A 14264-nucleotide genomic window follows, 5' to 3' on the forward strand; every position below is an offset into this window, starting at 1 on the left:
AAAAAGGAATTTAGGTTGATTTTGACACTTGAAAAAAAGTGGGAAATATTAAAAGATAGAATATTGGTGGAATTTGGATAGTCAAAAAATCTTCAGAAAAAATTATTGCAAGGAAAAATGTGTAATTTAGATAAAACATTTTTAAATTTTCTCTCTCATTATGTCAGTCTTTCATTATGATTTTCATTGTTAGATTTTATGAGGTCATTCTGGGATGATAAACTTGTCCAAACTTAAAGGTTTTAATTGCTCGTATCTTAAAAGATAGATATTTACTGAATGTGTTGAATTTATTCTATCTTCATTTATTATTGAAAGGCATGTCCCACTAATTTTTTTGTCACTGATGACAGGTGGGAATTGTTGGAAGGACTGGAGCAGGAAAGTCATCCTTAATATCGGCATTATTCAGACTGACTGAATTGGAAGGTTCAATCCGTATTGATGGATATGAGACAACTACGATGGGCCTTCATGATTTAAGGTCAAAGATCTCAATCATCCCACAGGAGCCAGTTATTTTTTCTGGAATAATGAGGAAAAACCTTGATCCATTTGATGACTACCCTGATTACGTTCTGTGGCAAGCTCTTGAAGAGGTATTATTTCCTTTGTCATAATTCTATTTTGTTATTTGTATGTCAAGGAGTTCATTCACTAACAGTCAAGTTTTCTAACTGGTTTTAAATAGATTTTCAGATTTATGTGTAGATTATTTCACCAGCCTGTGTAAAAAAGATATCTGGAATGAGCTGCATATGAAAATATCCCCATCATTCATTGTACAAATTCATTGTTTTATTTTTAATTTCAATCTTCGTCATGTAAAGGTAAACTTTAGTATTTTTGCATGGGTGTTCAATACTGTATTGTAATTTAACCATGAACCTCTACAATTTTCTGTGCAATCATGGCCATGCCTACCATGGGACTTTCCACGAATACAACCTCTTGTAATTGACAAAGAATTGCTGTAGTAATAGTCAAAATTATTTGAAATAGCCCTTGAACATTTCAGTACCTTTCTGTGAAATGTAATGTTTGTTTAAAAAAAAACTGGGGGACTTTAATTGTGTGATATAATCCTAAATGGAGAAGTGAGAATAGTTGGCATCTTGTTCTCTTAGCATTGTTCGCTCATTTCTATAAATACCTTTCTTCTGCAGTGGGCATTTATTATGAGGGAAATGTGGCCTATTTGAATATCCCTTTTCCATATTACAACTATGTCATATGACAAGCTATCATTTTCATAAACAGCCATAATTTCACCGCGGATCTGCAAGGCACTGTAACCTTTCACATGAAGAAACTTTATCACACTCCTAGCCTCTTGTCTTCTCCACACTATGAGTTACTTCAATGTATGTACAGCTTCCTGAAACAAAACAAATCAGCATTAATAGATTTACCACATTATGTACACAAGAAACAATTGAATCTGCAGGATAAATTTTATCCAGGAATCTTGGTATTTCTTAGTAATAGTTACTTAAAAACGATACCAAAACCTATTTTCAATTGCTTGCTAAATGGAAGAACGTACTCATTTGTATTCTATGTGCTTAAAAGTGCACATGCATTCATTCTCAAATTGTGACCTATCAATTAGAAATTCTTTTTATGCTATATTACAGGGGGAATAGTTTAAGGAAGCATTTAGTCTGCATGAAACCCTCTCACAAATTTCATTTGAAGGAAGATAGCTACATGGTCCATAAGGCTAACCCACTTAATTCATGTTTTAAATTTAGGGATGATTTAGGGATAGGGATGATGCCGGCCCTGGTGGCAGTGGGGTAACGTCCTTGCCTTCCAACCCAGAGGTCTCAGGTTCGATTCCCGTCTAGGTGGATTTTCTCTCACCTAGGGCTTGGCTGCATGTAATTGTCTTCAATGTAATGTCTTTAATGTAAGGGTTAGGTGGTAGATGGGACTATAAGTCTCAACCTTACCCAATTAAGTCGATAAATAAATAAATAAAAATGGTAGTCATGCTTACAGATTTTTTCGTTTAGAATTTTCTCTTATAGTTATTTTATTTTCATATATAAGAACATTGACCCAAAAAAAGGATTATGCCGACAATCCACTTGCTAGTCATAAAAACAGAAACTACTGAGTAAGATCTTAGGCTTGATTCCTATGTTATTAGATTTCTTGGCTGGAATTAGTGCTGTATGTAGTATAGAAACTCCAGTGAAAGTGCACTTTAAACCCATTTGCTATTATACAATGGCCTAGCATGTATTATATTTATGTTTTTTCCCCAGGTTGAGCTGAAGGAGGCCGTGGAGGATTTGGCCGGAGGTCTGAATGCTAGAATGTCAGAGGGCGGAAGTAACTTCAGTGTTGGCCAAAGGCAGTTGCTCTGCCTCGCTCGAGCTATCATTCGGAACAACAAGATACTAGTACTGGATGAAGCCACAGCCAATGTTGACCCAAGGTAAGTTCTATAATTTTTCTAAAGTTAAAACCTGTTGTAGCAGGTAACCCTTAGAATTTATGCGCCTCTTGAAGTCACTAATGAAGGTCTCTGCTGCCTTTTTGCCAGAGCTTACAGCTTCTTCATGCCTCATAATGTTGTGGTTGTTGGTCCTTCTCTTAAACTTCTTGAATTACCCACAACTTCCCTCAAATACTTTTTCTTCAGGCATTGAAGATGGTGGCATCTTTTTAACAAGGTCAGCAAAAATCACTTCCAACTTCTCACAGATGATGTTCTCATTAATACCTTGCAATGGCTTTACATTGATCCATATGATATTCCATCATCATTGTAAAAACATAACCATAGCATAGATATTCTTGTCACTCCCTAGGAAGCATCCATCTCCCTAATCTCATCCTCAATGATTTTTACTTGTCATTTCTACCCTTACTTTTATCCTCTTATGATGTCTTCTTGTAAATTTTTCTTTGGGGATATTTTTAAAATTATGCACAAAATATTTAGTAACACTAAGATGCCAGTGGAATGAGTTCTCAATACTAACTGAAGCATCAGGTAGACAATCATTCCAGGAATCTCCCTTGCCTCATCACTCATGAAAAAGCTGCTGGTCAAAAGAGTATTTTTTAAAAGTTATTTTTGCTTGTAATGCATATTACTCTCTATGAACGGTGCTCATTAAGCAAGGTTCCGATGTATAAATAAGTAACTGTTCAAAATTTGGAAGCTCACTGAAGCGAACTATATCATCACTGAAGCTCATTCGGTGGCAGTTATTAAAGCAGCATGCGAGTAATATCCATAAACATTGTGAAATGGAATTTTCATTGTTTAATACACTTCCAAGTCTCACCTAGCACAGTACAAAATAAATAGTACTCTCAAACACTGAATTACAATAAGGCATTATTCAAATCCTCATACTTCCAGTCTCCAGCCATCCAGCATGCATAATCTTTTCCTATCTCTGTGTGTCTACCCAGCACTCTGCTCTTTTATCACAGTCTTCAACAGCCAATTGCTGCTCAATATGCTCTGCATCCATCTTTTCTGTTTCCTTTGATACCTCCCAACAACCCTCCCTACACCCCCCTACTGTGCTGAGAACTTATTTGTTTGTTTTACTTTCTGCCCTTTTCACTTTTTCCATCCTCCTCCACATTCACATTCTCAATGCCACCTTGAGTTATCAAATGAAGTCTTCTGAGTTGTGATTTATAAATTATTCCACTGAAAATATTTTAGTTTCAAACATTTTTTATTGTGTTTTCAAAACCAAATATTTTTATGGCTTATGTAGTAAGAATTTTGTAGTCTTAATGCAGTCAAATTGAAATTCTTTTTAGATCAATCCAACAGAGAGTTGTGTTCAAATATTTTTTGTCTTGTTGAGTACATGTTAGTGTTAAACTAAATATTATATTGTTTTAAGTTTTATTTGACATATTTTTGGTTGTTCATAAATGTACAAAAAGTACATGGTAATAATTCCATGTGAAGACACAGTAGGTATTTCATTAATTTTCTGGTTTACAGCTATGTTTTTCTATCCAATGTGTTATTGTTAAGTATGACTAAGTAAACTCTCAGAACTTTCTGAAACATAATTCTGTGAAAATTTTCAGGATGGATGCCATAATTCAAACAACAATACGAAAAAAATTTGCAGATTGTACAGTACTAACAATTGCACATAGACTTCACACCATAATGGACTCCGATCGAGTTCTTGTCATGGATGCTGGCCAGGCAGTTGTAAGTATATCTTATGCATCTGACACAGAAAGATTTTGAAATTTCCGGATGAAAACATGGAATTGAATTTTATTTTGATGGATGCTCAGAATAATAGATGATCCAAATCTAAAAAAAATTGCCTGAAGATTTTTTTTTTGCTTTAACATCAATTGACAATTGACAGTATTAAATGGAGATTCCATAATCTTCTGGGTGATGATACTTCCCATATTATAATGTGGTGGATTGTAATCACAAAACTAACTTGAAAGTGTTTGGATTTCTTATTGAACAGAGTGTCTGCCAGCATGGAAAACTGAGGAAGTCTATAAAACTCCAGATAATTTTGCCCTTTGGAAAAAATAAGGGAAAATATAATTTTGTGGGTATTCTGGTAAAAGTTGGCATTGAACATTTTTTGAAAGGGAAAGGTATTAATTTGAAATGTGTGCTAGAGATGTTATTATTTCATACCTAGGAATCTTTACCAAGGCATTTGTGCATAGGCATGTAGGTTCTACCATTGCTCTACTTGATCCTATTTGTGGGACAAGGTATTGAGATTGCACATGAGGGAGTAACTCATGTTTTATGTGAAAATAAGAGTCTTTGTGTTTATTTCTCTGAATAGGTATTTTTATTTTGTTATTACGTTCCAACAGTTTTATTTGCTTTTACAGTGGTATGTTTATTTTGAATTTTTCTTGCATGGGAGACATGTTTCTTTTGCACCTCTGGCATTTTTGTGTTTGAAAAGGATTTTCAGGGTTCCTGTTGATCATTGGCAAAGTTTCAATTCAACCCAAATGACTCGTATACTCTCTACAATTGAAATTCTTGTTGTGGTGTCCAAGTTTAGTTAAACAGCACTTACATAATTGTTTTTAGCATATTAGGTTCATATAAACCCTTATCAATAACTTGCGATTACGAGTGAATTCTTCTCTAGATCATATACTTGTTCAGGTTCATACAGGGATCGGAATGGTGCGGTGGCTAACATTCTGGCTTCCCACCCAGAGGGCCTGGGTTTGAATGCCAGCAGTGACAGATATTTTCCAGCGATGTCCCAATCCCTACTTGAGGAGCTTAGTGGAGGGCACTGAGTAAGTAGACCATCCCTCGGATGGGACGTTAACCTGTGGACCCTTTGGCACCTTTCGTAAAGAGTAGGCTAATGTCAATGCCAGGAATCTCTCCACCCTTCATCCTCTCCTATCCATCCCCTATGGGGCAAATGACCTCAGCTGTCGGTTGCCTCCCCTAAATACTACTACTACTACTACTACTACTACTACTAAAGTTCATACAGTAGAGTTTTATATTCCGTGCCCAATATTACAATGAAACTACCAATTTTATCTTGTCATTTCTGTCACTTGCAACCAATAATTATTAACCTACTGAATATTTTCGGGGCCATAACACTGTTCAGGGTGTGGAATGTCCTGAAGCACTGAAAATATTGCCTGAAAAATTCATTGAATGTCACTCCGTAATTTGTAAACACATGAATTTGTACGATATATGATTTTGCAAGATGTCCAGGCCATCATAGTAGTAGATTAAGGGGAGGTGACTGACTGCTGAGGTCATTTGTGCCATTAGGGATAGGTGGAAAAGGAGGGAGAGTGGAGATAAACCTGGCATCAACATTAGCCTCCTCTAACAAAAGGCACCAAAGAGCCTTAAGTTTGACATCCCATCTGACGGACAGCAAACTTGCTCAAAGTGCTCAATACAATGCAACTCGATAAGGGATCAGGATATCACTGAAAAAATCTGCCGTCTCCAGAATTTGGGCCCTCTAGGTGAGAAGCCAGTATGCTAGCCACCACAACATCTCAATCCACCTGAGCATCATTGCTGCATCATTCATTAATTTGTACATAATAAGAATTTAAGTTGGAATGTCTTAGGAGAGTATATCTTAAGAGAATGTCTTGGGCACCTGGGAAAATGGTTAATAAAATGTATAATCTCCTGCCCTTATAATCATAAGGCATTTAGTCTATGCACTTCCAAGTAATATGGATAAATCTCACTTTCAAATGCATAGGATTTTTATGATAAGCATCAGCACTTGTGAAATACCTCTGTTTGTTTTGGTATTCCGAATTTTTTTGGTGTGCTCTGAATGGATGTGTTATGGGTTGCTAAGATGCTGGAGATTTGATCATTATGTTATAGTTCTACTTAACTTTGTGACATCCGCCATCCAAAGTGCGGAAGTTCTTGTGGAATATATCATTAGAAAACTAGCAATATTTTAAAATTTTTGTTATGTCAAAATCCCTGTCATTTCCTAAAAACAGGTATGATATTTCCATTATTCTGTAAATCAAAGTTAACATCATTAGACATTCTTTAACACTGCAGAAAAAAATATGACATTTATGTATTTATTTCCAGGAATTTGATCACCCACACATGTTACTTGGTAACAAAGATGGATATTTGTACAAAATGGTACAGCAGACGGGAAAGACAATGGCTGATACACTGCATAAAATTTCAGAAGCAGTAAGTATTATGAAAAAGAGGTATTGGTTAGGACTAAGGCACTTCATGAGACAACCAGTCTGAGGATGAAAAGTCACTATGAACAAATGGAAGAATGTTTGAGGCACTGCAAAATGAGCCCTTTTTATATAACTTTTTTAAATAACTTTTCTCTCAATTTTCTTCATGAAATCTTACCAAAGGAACTTGAATGTAAATGACATTATATTCTTGATCAGAACCTTGTTCCAAGTGACAATTACAATCGGCAATGATTTCTGGTCTCTTAATACAGTGCATATTGGAATTGTACTGGACAGAAGAGCACAAATGAAATGAATTAATGTCACCCAGGCATTAGAAGTATGCTTGGATAGTTCAAAACAAAAGAAAAATAGGAAGAAGTTTTATGACTTTTTCCAAAATCAGACGTTTTTGCTTTGCCTATTCCAGGACATAAGGTCCCTACACACGTCTGTGGGTTAGAGTAATTTGCTGATTGACAATGCACTTTTCTTCACATATTTCACCGAAAATAAAATACAGTTTGTATGAAAGTGTGCATAGTCATCTGTTGAAGGAAAATTACAAAAAAATTTATGAATGAGGCATATTCGAAGAGTAAGGGCTATTTGATCATTAAAAAATATTATTGTGAGAAAGTTTTTATTGCTGGTTTCAGTTTCCTTCACACCTACATCACTTTTCTAGATAACCACTGTTCACTTCTCAGCACCTTTCATGATGGTGCACCAGCTCCTTTAATCCCAGATCATAGAATTTTGCCAGCTGAGAATTGAACCATTTAGCAACAGCCGTCTTGAGTTTGTCGTCATCTTCAAATGGTTGTCCACCAACATTTTGTTCTGTCACTATGTGCGAGGTTGGAGCTTTCCAAAAGTGCTTGTCCACTGATCATTCTTTGCTCTTTGAGCTGTTTGGTAAGAAGTTTTGGTACCCACCTTGAACACAATTTGCAATATCTGAGATTTTCTATAACAGACGCTTAAATAGTGGTGCATCCAGCAAAAGGAAATGTATCAACCCAAGCACTGGATGGTCAATCAGATTGCAGTTCATGGTCCACTTATTGAACAATGTCATCGGTCTGGATCCTGGGCCTGGCACTATGCTCGCATATTTGTGTGGCCATTTTTGATGCCTTGGCACCATTGTCTAACATTTCCTTCATCATTATGTATCATTGTATGTTCATAAACTAGGCGCAACTTCTGATGAATATGGGTGACTGATGATCCTTTTGTACACCTAATTCAATTCACAGAATGCATTTCTCAACTGGAGGGAGCAATGATTTTCGTGGACATTGTTTCCTGCATTCACTGGCAGGCTAACAATTAATGAACCAATGAAATAACTTCAGTGGCTTCAGAAGCAATCCATTGACTGCACTGTATTCATGCAACTTTGTTCTGATCTGCCAATATTTGAATATAAGAAAACGTTCCTTATTTTTCAAATATGTCTCAAGTGTAGAAAGAATGGAAACTAAATTAGGTCGTATGTAATGTTATTTTTTTTATTTGCTCATATCATATTTTTGTTATTATGCATAAGTGAAAAAAGGCAGTAGAATGAAGACCTTGAATCATTTCTTATGGTCTATTTGAAATAAGTGCAAAATGAGAATTAAGCTAACTTTAATATATTATTTGGACAGAAATGAGAGGCATCGTACTAGTTTGGACTGGTTTTCTTGTATGGAGGCAAAGAAATTATATTTCTATTATTTCTCTGTTTTGGTATATATCTTCTGAACAATGGGAAGGTTAAAAGTTATAACCTCGGCAAAATTTTAATCGGCCTTTATTTTACGTAAATTTTTGAAACATTTTCTCAATAAAACCAAAAATTACTGGATAATAATGCCCATTTACTCAACCCTTGACACTAGCTATGATATTCATGAATTTGAGTTTTTTTTTAATACAGTTAACTTTCAATTATCTATTACTGGATTATCTGTGCTACATTCTTCCCCTGCCCCTTGAAATTTTAATAAAATTACAATCCTAAATATAATTAAATGCTTTGGAACTTTGATACGAGGGTCATCCGGAAAGTAGTACCCGTTCGTGAAATAAAGACACAAAAGTAAATATTAACAAACATAAAAAATTTTATTTGAAAGAGGATACTTTAAACTACTTCTCAACATAATCTCCAAGCAAATTAAGGCATTTGTCATAACGTGTGACAAGTTTCTGTATTCCTGCTGCATAGTCCTTCGCCGCCAGCTCATTGAGATACGCGAGGGACCCATCTTGCACAAATTTTTGCATAATGCAGATGGTGTTTAACAATTTCATGAACAATTGTTCGAGAAACATTGGGAAAATGCTCACAGATGTCATCAATTGTGACGCGCCGATCGTTCCTCACGAATTCGTCAACTGAGCTCACCAGTTGGTCTGTAATGACAGACGGTCTCCCCGAACGCTCATCGTCGTGTGTGTTCCCCCTCCCCATGTTGAAGTTGCGACACCACCGCCGAACAGACGACTCGTCCATTACATTGTCTCCATACACCTCCTTTAATTGGCGATGAATATCACATGGGCGAACGTTTCTTGCATTGAGGAATTTAATCACTGCCCTGACTTCACAACTGGCGGCGTTCTCAATTTTTTTAAACATTGTAAACAATCACAGAAACAACACAGGCAATGCTAGCGTCACGCAACTTGGCTCAGAGAAGGCAGACAAGCCACTGAAGCTATCTGACCTCGTCCAGCGGCTACTCGCGTCGTCAGCACTTCATGCGGCACGAACGGGTACTACTTTCCGGATGACCCTCGTATATTTATTAAATAATACAACTTTGAAATACCTGGGCTTTGTTAAAAGTTTTTAATTTCAAAAAATCAAAAGTTGTCAATAATATTTAATTTTTTAGTTCAAACATTGTTGCACTATCCTTAATTTCCCACTATCATTTCCCTCGCATTCATTAGCTCTGATAATTCCATATTTTCCTTTAAGGAGAGCAAATGCATAATTTTACTATGCAACAAATATAAATAATTAAATCTATGCACACTGCATTATTGCAATCAGTATCATTTGACAAATATGAATCGGAGATCCTTTTTTTTTAATTTTTCCTTTGCCAGTCATTTATTTTTTTCCTGGATACGTGATTGGTTCAGTTTTCTTTGAAAAATATACTCTCATGTTCAATTTTTGATAGTTCTATGTTTTTATAAATCTTAATTTCACCCTTATAAAAATGACTGAAAAACAGAAAAATGCACTTTCCATTGCTAAAAATCCTCCAATTAATCATTTAATGAATGGATAACACTGTAATGAAAAAGGAGAGTTTCCATCTACTACTCTGTCCAATAAATACGCAAACTGAGGCCATAAAAACTTTATTTTGCAAAATTTGGTCTAAATCGATAGTGTATGCTTTCAAAGTACTCTCCATTCATTGCTATGCACTTATTCCATCTTCTTTTCCATTGTTTAAAGCACCCTTGGAAGTCCACGGCAGTTAGGCTTTTCAATTTTCTCATTGTTTCTTGCTTTACAAGGGTTGCTGTGTATATCTTCAGCCTAATAATGAAAAGACAGTAATTTTTTCTTGAAAAAGGTTTTATTGTTTTTCAACAAATTCTCCATAAATCAATACACTTTTGCGTGCGCTCAAACCAATTTTCATAATGTTTTTTCCTCTCTGATTGAGATACTTCCAAAACATGGTTTTTGAATGCATCAACGGCTTCTTCAGGCGCAGAAAAACGTTGGCCATGCAATTTTTTCTCGATGAACAGGGATAAAAAGAAGTTATTTGGTGCTTAATCAGGGCTGTATGGAGGATGAACCATCAATTCGATGTTTTGGCCTGTCAAATAGGTAGTTGTTCCAGCCGATCTGTGAGAGCTTGCATTGTTGCCATGATAAAGAATGATCCTTTGTTGCCGCTTTTTTTTTCGTATTTCACCAAGCACTTCTGGCAAACAAATACTTATGTACCATTTAGAATGCACGGTTCTACGTTGCTCTAATGGTACTGTTGCCCCGTGACCAGTTATTCAGAAGAAACAGGCGATCCTTTGCTTCGATGTGCTTCGTGCACGAATCACTTTTGTTGAATTTGGCTCGTCTTGGAAGACCCATACAGTGGATTGCTGTTTTGTGTCAGGCTCATACACATAGATCCAAGATTTGTCACCTGTGTAGATGTTATACACAGCTTTTGACACACAACGATTGCATTTCTTGAGCATATCTTTGGACCAATTGCCACAAGCATCTTTTTGAGCCTTGGTCAAATTATGCGGAATCCAACAAGAACAAATTTTTTTCTCAGTTTAATGTCCATGCAGTATTCTATCGATTCTCTTCATACTACTCCCCAAGGATGCTTCAATCTCACGATAAATCGCATGACCATCTTTCTTTACTAGTTCTTGCACAGCATCAATGTTTTCTGGCATAAAATCTGATTTTGAACAACCTTCACGACTTTTGTCGCTGAGCGAGTGGCGGTCATGATGGAAATCATCATACCAGCATTTCAGTGGGGCAAAGGATGGGGCTTCATCGCCAAAGGTGGAAGTAAGTTGATTGATTCACTCCTGTCTTGATAATCCACATCTTAAGTCTTAAAAAGTCATCGCACGAAAGTGCTGGCGAGTTAACTCAATTTTTTTGCTGAGACAAAATTTTTGAGTCACTGTAAGCAACACAAGTTATAATCAAATAACAAAAATGTTCTGAAGAAAGTTAGGGTTAAAAGGGTCAAACTTTCAGATGGAAACATCAGATGGTGCCTAAAGCACTTAAGTGTTGCCAAGGCTCAAAACATAAATAGCAACCCTCGTATTGTGTCCACATCTTCCTAGTGATGTCCTCTCATTACATTTTTGCATTTTGGGAATAGGAAAAATTTGCAGGGGGCGAGATCTGGCAAATAAGGAGGATGATCGAGGATGATGATTGTATATTTTGCCAGAAACTGGCAAACAATCAATGCTGTTTGTGCAGGTGCATTGTCATGGTTAAGGTCATGATCATCCTTCATGTTCAGTTAAAATAGTGGGTACTGTTGATTTTCCTGAATTCAGTTCATCAGCTATCATTCAGACAGTTTTTCGACAATCGGTAAGAACAAGAGACTGCACACGATCAATGTTGTCATCAACGCAGGTGGTCGAAGGTTGTCCTGGTCTTGTATCATCTGTGGCATCTTGTCAGCCATCTTTAAAACGCTTTATCCCCTAGAAAACAGATGTTTTCTTCAGAGCATTATCACCGTAAACAGCTGTCGCCATTTCAGTAATTTCTTGATAACTTTTACCGCACTTCACCAAAAAACTTGATGTTCATTCATTGTTTGGTGATATTGTCAATTTCCATTTTTGACAAACAGGAAAAGCAAGGACAAGAGAAACTAACATAACTGGTACTATACGCACAGCTCGACGATCCACCAAGCACAGATGGCTCATTGGGTCTCAGGAAACTAGTTCCGCTAGTGGGTGGGGCTATAGTCCATGTCATGGCCGCCAGATTGCACCAGTTCGGGCATTTATTGCGCAGACCATGTATCCATTTATATTATGATCATATTTTGGTTATCCCTGCTTCATTGTGAATTCAGTAGCATGGATAATTGAGAGCTAACTCTCCAAGGATATCTGCAGATTTTGATCATGCTCTCATGGTAATGCTATTAACTTTACACCAATAATTCATCATCATCATTCCCTTCCCTCCGAGATTTGTGAATCTTTTCTAAAAGCCCAGTTTTGGTAGCAGAAGTTTCACAGGAGCCTCTTCTAACAGAGTGAAAGCACCCTTAAAGTTGTTGGTTCCACCATTGTACCTATCTGCCCTCAATTAATGCATGAGTATATTGAGTTGGATGCAGTTTTCTGAGGAGAAAATGTGAAATTGATAATACACATTGAAATTAATGATATTAAATTTTTTTTAAATTTTCTTTTTTGCAGCATTATAACAAGCAAAATTCACCCCCAAGGTGATAAAAAATTGAACAATGAATGCATGTTTGTATTTCATTGCAAAGCATGTGCTGTTGAAGTTTTTTCTGATGGTGAAATAAACTTAAGCATGCTGCAGACAAATTAGCAATGCAAGAAATTCAATCAAGACTAGATTGTCTCCAGTATTGCATGGCCATAAATCCTAAAAAAGAATTCTGGAATGCCTTACTGGAAATCAGTGTTATCAGCACAGTGATTTGTGCTCGTGTCTTTTAGGAAGTGTTGAGTATTTTTCTAAGTAAAAGATGCTACTTTATAATTTTTTTATATGAAGTATACCAACCAGTGAAAATATTCTCAAGTCTCATCAGTCTAAGAATCTATAGTATTATTATATTGTGTTGAATTTCTTTAAAATTATTTTTTTGTCACATGTATTTATTTTTATTAAAAAAATAAATGAATCAATCATGAAGTGTAACAATTATGGTCGGAGGTGTAAAGTGTACGTAGCTGTGTATGTAGCTTAATACTTAGACATTTATTTTTTTTAATTTCTCCCTTGTTTGTTACATGCCAGTCCACAGAGTCATTAATTTGTTTTCCTATGACCTACTTAGGGGATCTCTTTACTCAACCCTTTTTATTCATCATGGGAGTAGACACTTTGGGATTTGAGAAATGTGAATTTTTCTTCTGCTAAAAGTGAATATGAACAGGCTTTAAACACCCAATTTTATTTAAATCTTGTTTGCAAAGAAGTAATTCATTATGTGAAATTAAATGTGTCTTGGAGATACAGGGTTCGTCCGGAAAATAAGTGTACTGATTTTCCCGCCGCTCCAGGCGCGCCCAGCACCGCTCTGACGGGCTGCAATTGGAGGGGGGTATGTTGGCAAGCGACGCTGAAAAAGGCAGTCGGCCCTGAGCTGTGGTGTAGTGAGGAGCTCTGTTAACGCGAACCTCCACGCTCGACCCACGTCACGGAACGCGATGCCGAAGTTTTTGGATTCCATCAAATTTGCGGTAAAGCTTGGGAAATCGTCTACCGAAACTGTCGGTATGATTAACCAGGCTTACGGGGAGTCAGCCATGTCCAAAAACATGATCTTTAGGTGGCACAAGATGTTCGTGGAGGGCAGAGAAGAGGTCGACGACGAACCACGGCCTGGACGCCCATCAACGACACTCACCGACGAAAATGTGCGAAAAGTTCGCGATGTACTGAACTCTGATCGTCGTCTTAGTGTTCGGATGATAGCAGAGCAGTGTAATGTGCCAAAAACAATAGTGCACGAGATTATTAGACACCAATTACAGATGCTCGACAGGCCTCGAAAACGAGTCGCCCGCGTCCGGCCAGCGATCAAAAACATCTGGCGGCTGCATCACGACAATGCGCCGTCTCACACCGCGCTTGTCGTGTCGGACTTCTTGACCAAGCACGGCGTGGCAACGCTGCCGCACCCGCCCTACAGCCCGGACTTGGCACCACCGGACTTCTTTCTGTTCCCGAAGATAAAGAGGAGTTTGAAAGGAACGCGATACGGGACTTTGGACGCCGTCAAAGAGGCCGTGACGACGTGTCTTCGAGAGGT

General features: G+C 37.0%; 1 protein-coding gene across 4 annotated transcripts in view; it reads left to right on the forward strand.

Annotated features, from left to right (window-relative positions):
- LOC139700992 (ATP-binding cassette sub-family C member 4-like) overlaps positions 1-13114 on the forward strand; it is a 133079-nt gene extending 119965 nt beyond the window's left edge. For all 4 annotated transcript variants that reach the window (XM_071599541.1, XM_071599542.1, XM_071599544.1 and 1 more), the window contains 5 exons: positions 354-599; positions 2274-2446; positions 4078-4207; positions 6602-6712; positions 12673-13114. In XM_071599541.1, coding sequence (XP_071455642.1) covers positions 354-599; positions 2274-2446; positions 4078-4207; positions 6602-6712; positions 12673-12705 — 693 coding nt within the window. In that variant the 3' untranslated portion in view covers positions 12706-13114. The remainder of the gene's footprint in view (positions 1-353; positions 600-2273; positions 2447-4077; positions 4208-6601; positions 6713-12672) is intronic.
- Positions 13115-14264: the final 1150 nt, after the last annotated feature.

Source organism: Hetaerina americana, unplaced genomic scaffold, assembly GCF_022747635.1.
Source record: "Hetaerina americana unplaced genomic scaffold, ioHetAmer1.1.p SCAF_11, whole genome shotgun sequence".
NCBI classification, from domain to species: domain Eukaryota; kingdom Metazoa; phylum Arthropoda; class Insecta; order Odonata; family Calopterygidae; genus Hetaerina; species Hetaerina americana.